The 8,693-nt window shown below is 32.0% G+C and overlaps 1 protein-coding gene across 2 annotated transcripts; it reads left to right on the plus strand.

The window, feature by feature from the left end:
* Positions 1–3,976: 3,976 nt before the first annotated feature.
* LOC107941246 (uncharacterized protein At2g02148) lies at positions 3,977–8,483 on the plus strand. 2 transcript variants are annotated; one of them, XM_016874802.2, is made up of 9 exons: positions 3,977–4,106; positions 4,307–4,517; positions 4,614–4,740; positions 5,157–5,504; positions 5,591–5,753; positions 6,190–6,313; positions 6,617–6,679; positions 7,510–7,767; positions 7,949–8,483. In XM_016874802.2, the coding sequence occupies exons 2-9, from the start codon at positions 4,356–4,358 to the stop codon at positions 8,048–8,050; spliced, it is 1,347 nt and encodes a 448-aa protein (XP_016730291.1). In that variant the 5' UTR covers positions 3,977–4,106; positions 4,307–4,355; the 3' UTR covers positions 8,051–8,483. The 2 variants fall into 2 exon arrangements, with proteins under 2 accessions (XP_016730291.1, XP_016730292.1); XM_016874803.2 differs by having other exon boundaries at positions 4,047–4,106; positions 4,307–4,521.
* Positions 8,484–8,693: the final 210 nt, after the last annotated feature.

Consider the following 8,693-nt stretch of genomic DNA (forward strand, 5'->3'; position numbering starts at 1 on the left):
TCCTTTATTGTGATAGTCAAAATGCTATTCATTTTGTCAAAAACCAAGTTTACCATTCAAGAATTAAGCACACCGATGTGAGGTATCACTTTGTGTGAAAAATCTTTGAAGAAGGAAAAGTTCTATTTCCGAAGATTGCAACAGTTCAAAATCTTACAGATATGATGACCAAGGTGGTAACAATAATCAAGTTCAATAACTATTTGAACTTGATTAATATTCTACAAGTTTAAACACCTTCAGGTATATGGCACTCGAGAGCGTATTTGGAGGCATTACTAAAGATGACTTCATCAAATATGAGGAGTGGAAAACTAAGGAAGTTAAGTGGGATTGATAAAGTCAACAAAGATGGAGATTTGTTAATTTTGACTTCTTTAATCCCACATGGAGATGAGCATAATTATGTCACCTCTTACCCACTATAAATTAAGGCCTTGCGCCTTCAATTGAATATCATTCTCAACCATTAGTTTATCTCCCACTTATAAATATACTAGTAAGTATATTTTATGAAATCTTTTAAATAAGGTTTTCATTAGTTTGTAAACGTTTTGGTGATAGTGAAGTTACTGTCCATTGTTAGTGCTCAAGGATGTAAGCAATGTGCTGAAACTCATAAATTTGGTGTGTTCTCCCATTTATTTTTTTTATTTGCATGTATTAGTTTTTTTATATCACAATTTAATATTCAATAGTAATTTGTAAGGTTAATTTTCCACGTTTGAGTAGTTTCGATTTGGTATTGGTGTTCCTAATTCGATTTTGATGTTCAATATTAAAGTAATATTTCTATGCGATATTACTTGGTGCCCCCAACAAACCATGCATAACTTTATATATATATGGCTACATCATACCAAGGTTTTCCATAACCTTACTTTTGTCCCCAACAGGGTACTCATTAGATAGGACCAACGTCAAGTACCAAGCCCTTTACATAATCCTTTTCTATCATCACCAAAGAACACACTTGACCCGATTGTTGGATCTGGGCTGCATGATGCTACATTCATTTTTGGAGCAACTAGAAACATTTAACTTTCAATTCACAGTTTAATGCTTACAAACATAACATTTCCAAACTATAAACATGATATACAACCTTTCTCGAGTCTTATATAAGCTTACCTGTGCTTTATAGTTAGCTCAGAATTGAATAAGGATTAATTTGTAAAAAATTAAAAATTTTGGATCAACGCCACGACGTGAGGGGGTTTCTCATCGCGATGTGAATACTAGCTTGCCTCATTGTGACGATGAGGTTCCTCGTCATGTCGTGGCTTGAAATCCAAAGCTCGTCACGACGACCATCGCCCAACGTCGCGATGTTGACTTGTTTTTGGTACAAATTAGGCCATTTCATAACCATTTCATGTCCACCTTTCAACTCACTATTTGGTGCATTTTGCACAACATTTTCCTTTACAAAAATGTACCAACTGCATGCCAAAACATAGCATTTAACCAATTCCAACCATCCTTTTGAATATACCTCAAATTGACATCAAAACCTACCAATTCAACCTATTCAAACTTAACTTATACAATCAAGCCTTTTACCCATTCAAATAATCATTTTTACCATACCATTTCACACTCAAATTTATCATTCAAAATCCATATATATAACTTAAGACCTTATACAAACATATATATATATGAACATTAGCTCTCCCAAAAACAAGCATTAACCAAGGTTCAAACCAAACTATCATTCCCAAGCTAACACATGTATGAACTCCTCTGTACATGCCACATAACTAGACTTTAAAACGTTTGAAAGATTACTAAATCAATAATGAGATAGTGTGAGCTTCTCGATGATCCACTTGACATGTTTTGCAAGTTGGTAATCTACAAGGAAAGGGGACACAACAGGTTAAGCATATCGAATGCTTAGTAAGTTCATAGGCATTAAACAACAACTAACCTCAATTTACCATTTAATACGATAAGCTACTAACTTAACAAGTTTGCCTAAACATGGCAACCACATATTAATAATGTGAGTTCAATATATAACCATATTATATAGAATTATATAACATTCCAATTCACTTATAATCAACATTACAATTCCATTCACATAATCAATCAACATTTACTCAATTCAATATAAGATTCATATCATTTTCCGAATTGAACCGATTGATCCGTTACATTTTCATATCAATCCTTTGGACTTGTATATCCAATTTGCATAATCTTTCATACTCTATCGAAATTCATTTCAAATACCAATATCAATTTTTACATTTTAAAACCCTATTAACTTGACTCGGAATCAAACGGATACATGGATCCAATCAACGCACCAATTTGGCACCCAATGCCTTATTAGACAATTCTGAAGTAAATAGTTTGCATCCAGCGCTCATCGATATAACCGAAGTAAAATTTGTACCAAGTACTCATCGACACGTAGCTGAAGTCATTTGTACTCAAACTATCCAACTATATCTGACTCTGCCTGAACAGTTAATAGGGTAACCAATAATCTAATTTCATTATAAGTTTGATTCCCATTCTATTGATCTCAATATTATCAATTCATCAATCAATATATCATTTCATACATAGCATAACATGAATCATCTCAATTCCAAGCCAATTTCACAATTTCACTAAGTTATACTATTTTAAATTTTATTCAATTTAATCATCTATCTCGAAAATCAGTCAAATCCATATCAATATGATTCATTCAACCATAATCAACTATAAATTCATTAGATATCTCAAATTGCAATTCACGATATTCAATTTATCAGTAAATTTATCATTTCTTTTCGATTTAGTCCATATCTTATCTTTTGTATCAAGTTGTAAACAATTCAAATTACCGTCAAACATACACAAATTTATAATTCAAATATATAACAATTTAAATACAAACATACTATATAAACTTACTTGACAAAATTAACAATTAAGTTGAAACTTTAAGGACTAATTTTATTTTTTCCTGATTAGTTTCTTATTTGATCCAATTTCCAATCTATCCAATTTTGTAACCGAATATGAAACATGTCTTTGAGTTTTCTCTCCTCCAAGATTCTGCAAGAAAGAAGATGAAAATAAATATGATAACTTTATCCTTTTAATTTGTCTTTTATAGTTAGATTAATGATTAATTAACCTTATTTTAATTAATTAAACATAATTAACTTAACTAATCAAGCCATTAACATTATATAGTGGATTCTTCTACCACTTTCCACTATCAAATATAAATAAAAGGTCCAATTGCTCATTTGGTCCTTTAGCAATTTAAAAATCATTAACAATTGAACTTTTTCAATTTTTACGATTTAGCCCTTATAACTTAATTAATTATTCATTCATCAAAATCAAGGGACTAAATTTTAATTAACTTTTATACTAACATTACAAATATTAAATAAAAATATTTACAGACTCGATCATCGAAAATAAAATTTTAAAACAGTCATTTTCGACACTACTAAAAATTGAATTGTTACAACTCATGCACCAAAAGAATGCTATTCTAATCTCAACCTTGAACAACTTGGGACTCTCGGCACTAAAATGTAAATTACCTCCAGTAATATTTATATATACTATATTATGACATACCTATTATATAGATGAAAATATTAACGTAACAATTTTATAAGCAAATTGATAGCTAAATATGATTTGAATTGAAATAGTAACATTAAATTAGTAAAAAGTCATGATAATTTAGATTCAGATTTTGTTATTTTCATTTTTATTATGTATATATATATTTTTAAGTTTATCAAATTACAAAAAGATATAAATACTTTTAAAAAAATATATTTTTTTATAAAAAAACTTTTAATAATTTTTTAATTAATTGATTAGTGATGTCAATCTAATTATTTATTTATATGCGTTATAGAGTATCAATAAAAACCATACTTTTTTTAAAAAAATAAATAAATTTTAAAAAATTGATGGAAAATAAGATAATAAGGACAACAGCGGCGCCGAGAGCAAAATAAACAAAGTAGCTTATGAAAAGGAGATAAATAAATAAATAAAAAAAGGAAAAAAAGAGTCAAACCTAGTGGTTTGGGAAGAGGTGTGGAGAGAAAAGACCGAGGCTTGGGTTTCAGGTGTGGTTTCAGGCTTGGATTTTTTTGTTCTTCCCTTTTTCTTCTGTAAATAGCCGTTCAAAAAATAAAAAACCTTTGGCCCTTCCTCCTCTCCTTTCCCGGCAATCCAACCAGAGAAAAGAAGAAAACCCTAAAGCTTGCTAGTTGATACCATCATGGCTTTTTCTCTAATAGTGTTTCTCTGTCTTTGCTTTTGGCAGCCTAAAACAACGAAGCGAAAGAAGAAAGTGTTGAATTAAAAATAAAAGGATGGGGAGTAGACTTCCAGTCCAGCACTATAGTAATTCCTTCATCCCCACCTCTCTTCACGACCTCAACACCGTTGATTCTCGACCTTCTGAAATCGACGCCGTTGATGCCACTGATGCTTTGGATCACCACGATCACGCCCATCCCGATTCCACTACTGTTGTCTGTATACTATCATTTCTTCTTCTTCTTCTTTTTTTTCCCTTTTTTATTAAAAAAAAATTTAATGATCTTTTTTTTTTTAAAATTTGGTACCAGGAGTGTTTGCATGAATCTTATAGAAATTCTTTGCCAATTCATGGCGTTGGAGCGGAGGAAGAAGATCGGTCTAGCTTAGACAATGCTGATTCTTCCAGAGGAGCTTTCAGTATTTTGACAATTGAAGGTATAGACAAATTTTGATTTAATTCTTTAGGCTTCAGTTGCTGCTTTTATTTATCTAGGTATTTCTTGATACTGTTCCACTTTTAATTTATTTTTTTCTGCTTCCTGAAAATTTTGCTTTAAATAGAATGCAATCGACTAAAATGCAGTACTAATTTTAACATAATTATTTTGTTCTTTATAAAAACAATTCTCTGAATTTTTCTCTTGAAAATAAGTTTTCATATTGTAATTCTTTAAGAGTATTTTTGGCTTTTCGAATCCGTATGCTAGTTTTGCTCTTTTTTTTTTCTTAAGAAAAAAGTCAGTATTAAAAATAAAAAGCAAACTGTTTTAGACTTTGAAATTGGTTTTAAATTCTGTGAATAGAGATTGACTATTTTTTTTTTCCAAAATTGGACTTTTTTTAAATCACAGATGTTTCACCTATTGAATCAGCAAGGGCCAGATTTTTGCAAATCATATTGGATAACTTTATTAATGACCATGTGATTGAAGTGGTTGATAACGAGTCACCTGTGGAATATAATGCTCAGTCAGGACAAGAGAAACTGAATAAGAGAAAGACAGGAGATATACAATATGAAGGCGATCCTAGGTTTGCTTTGCCCTTAATGTATGTTGCCAATTTGTATGAAACTTTAGTTAAAGATGTAAACTTGAGGATTGCTTCCTTGAATGGCATTCGTGATAAGACCATTGGGGTAGCGCTTGAAGCTGCTGGTGGATTGTACAGAAGGTTGGCTAAAAGATTCCCTAAAAAAGGTAGCATATTCTTTTGCGCCATTTTAGGAGGATAATATCTTGTTGGATTTCTTGAAAAAGTAATCTGGCCCTTTAATTCATATTAGGTTCTTATATGTATAAAAGAAGAGAACTTGCAACTTCTAACGAAACAAGGACAAGGTTTCCAGAACTAGTTATACAAGAAGAAAAGAGAGTTCGTTTTGTAGTTGTCAATGGTTTGGATATTGTCGAGAGACCAAATAATGTGCCTGTTGAGGATTCTGAGTGGTAAGTTCTTCCTATGGATTTGTTTTCTTTGCATCTGATTTCTGTCTTGGTCTTTATCAGCATCACTCCATTTATTTTACTAGTTTGTCAGTGCATGTGTCTGCCATTTCTTATTTATTTGACTAATTGATCCTCCCTAAGGAGATCTGCATATGCTCCTTCGATGAGTTGCATAAGAATCAACTTATTGCTTTCCGCTAATCAAAATTCAAAAGTTAGCTGGATTCTCATGACATGACTCACTTGGTTGTATCTAAGTTTCCATTTACTAGCTGGATTCTCATAATATGGGTTAGTGCATAGATAACTTTTTCTCTTTTCCATGCATTAGAGACTTCCTTAACAGCTGACAGGTTGGACATTTGGACTTCGAGGATTTTGAGTGACTTTTTTCCAATGTTCTGACTCCCTTTGACTATGTCTTTATTTGCTCAAGGTTTAAACGGCTAACAGGTCGGAATGAGGTTGCTATCTCTGCTCAAGACTACAAGTTTTATTCTCCAAGGCACAAGTATAGGCGTGTCACATCAAACACAGTATCTAACATCCCTGCTTTGCCTGTAAGCTTTGTACCTTCTTTTCCAACTTGATTCTTAATCTTTGAACAATAAGGTCCACTGGATATTTCTGGAAATCTAATTTCCAATATTCCTTAAAACTCTTTAGAATTTATGAGTTAGGTCCAAGCTATGGAAATATGGCATAAAATCACTTAATACATACTATAAAGGTGCATTTATCTGTTTAAGGATTTAAAGGTAATGTTAAGGATTCTCTCTCTCTCTCTCTCTCTCATTGTAAGTAAAATATCTATTTGTTTGCCCATGAAATATATGATGTTGTAATCATTTATATTTTTGCAGGCATTCTCTGGCACTGACAGTTCTCCTTTGTCTAATGCACAAGGGTTTCACACCGTCAATGAAGTAAGCTCTTTGCTGATAAGAGTTGTTTGGACAGGAGTTTCCATATAACTGCATTAAATTTAGCATGGAGAAGAGAATGTGTTTGTGTTTCTAAAAATAGAAATCTTGGAGTTTAGAAGTAAATAGATAAGAAATTATATATACACTTACTTTCCTTTTCTTGTTTCTGAAAATGGATAAGCTCTTTCTATTCTACTTGCTTAGCTAAACGAAGGAGGTTATTCCATATAAAATTTGGACGAGAAGGATAAAAAGCCCAGACAGGTCCTTTCTCCTCTTATGTTCAATTTCATATATTCTTCAGTAGGAGAATTTTCATGATTGGAGCCTCTTACAAATCCTAGAAGTTTTAAAAGGAAAAACTTTGAGGAGAAGAATTTTCTAGTTAGTCTTTTGTTCATGGACCTTTTTTTTTTCTTTGAATTTAGGCATTCAGTTCGATGAAGAATTTCAAGTTTTAAGTAATTAAATATGATAATCAGTTTATGAGTTCTAGCATCTGGAAACAACAGTGTCTGCAAGTTAATTTAGGCATCTCATGTTCTATGGTATTCGAAGATCAAAATGAAAATTGTTTGTAGTAAGTTGAACTTATATTAGTCATTTATAGAACAGTTTAATGAAGAATTTGTTTGGATTATGAATTCTGGATATTTTCCGTGGCCTCTAACACTTGAAAAGGAGTGTTAAGTGCGTTGCAAGTAATTTCCAAATGTCTTACCTCCTATGAAAACATTCCAAATGACTTGGGTCAGCTATTTTAAACAGTATATAGTGCCACAAGTTGTAGTTGATATTGTTTTTTGGCTAAACTGTTTCAATTATTGCAGACTCAGCAGCAGACTCCTTCCAAGCATCATATACCAACAATGTCACATCAGCCCCAATTTCATCCTATTCACCAGAACCATCATCAACCAGTTCATCCAAACCAACATGGAGCTCATTTTCCCCAGACTCATCAATGTGGGCCACCATCCCACTTACCTGAAATTAGTCATGCTCACCAGTCACCAACCATGTCTCAACAGATAGCTTGCTTACAACCCTTAACAGGAGGTCATGTTGGTGCACGCTTACATGTTATGGTGAGGGACTCTATTGGCCTTTTTTCAATCTTTAGTTTGCATGCTTGCACTTTGTTGTTTGTGTTTTATAATTTACATGCTTTAATGTCATTGCAAAAGCATAATAAAGGAATGTTTATGCATTTGTTGATAAAAAAAATCATTATATATACTGACCTCACGTGAAATGCTTACCTTTCAGCCTACAAATCCAGCGAAATACTGCGATGAATGTGGGGCACCTTACCTGAGGGAAACATCCAAGTTCTGTTCAGAATGTGGTATAAAGAGGTTAGGGATATGATGCAGTTCAACATGATTTATTTTGAATACCCAAAGTCAATAGGGATGTTTTATATTTGGTTTTTTGGTTGTTTCCAAATATCATCATTTAGTCATGAGGTTTAAGTAATTAGTTCCTGGAAGGATGCCCTCATAGTTTCTCAAGCTTAATGTGCTCTCCTTTGTATAAAAAGAATCTATTTATTATAGTTTAGTCTGGCAAAGAAAGCTGAGGCCATTATGCATATACATACTTTTTGAGGGTCAATTCTTGATGTGGTCTAAAATTTGTTTCATAATCTTTTGAGGAAAGATATGTCGTACTGTGGAAAAACTTGTGAGCTATTTTTTTATAAGCTACCAGGATTTTGCTGTAAGATACAGAATATTAAGGGTCCTGGAAAAGGATAATCATTGCTAATTGCTTAATGCTAACAACCATTTTCTTTGTTGTATATTATCAACTATGTTGCCATTCCCAATGGGGCAGGTATTGTTGTTCAGCCTGACTTGATTTTTACCCTTCACCTTTAACATCTTCTGAGAAAAGAAAAATTACATGATCTCGTCCTGCCTTAAAATATTACATAAAATTTTTATTTTATATTAATTCTTACAAGATTAAATAAGATATATTATAAAATTTTATAAAAATAATTAAAATG

Source organism: Gossypium hirsutum, chromosome A01, assembly GCF_007990345.1.
Source record: "Gossypium hirsutum isolate 1008001.06 chromosome A01, Gossypium_hirsutum_v2.1, whole genome shotgun sequence".
Taxonomy (NCBI): domain Eukaryota; kingdom Viridiplantae; phylum Streptophyta; class Magnoliopsida; order Malvales; family Malvaceae; genus Gossypium; species Gossypium hirsutum.

Excerpts from the sequence above, each read along its gene's own strand:
- LOC107941246 (XM_016874802.2), top strand. The coding sequence starts at position 4,356 with ATGGGGAGTAGACTTCCAGTCCAGCACTATAGTAATTCCTTCATCCCC. Across the intron at positions 4,518-4,613 it reads ATCCCGATTCCACTACTGTT|GAGTGTTTGCATGAATCTTA; the intron begins GTCTGTATACTA and ends ATTTGGTACCAG. Across the intron at positions 5,754-6,189 it reads CCTGTTGAGGATTCTGAGTG|GTTTAAACGGCTAACAGGTC; the intron begins GTAAGTTCTTCC and ends TATTTGCTCAAG.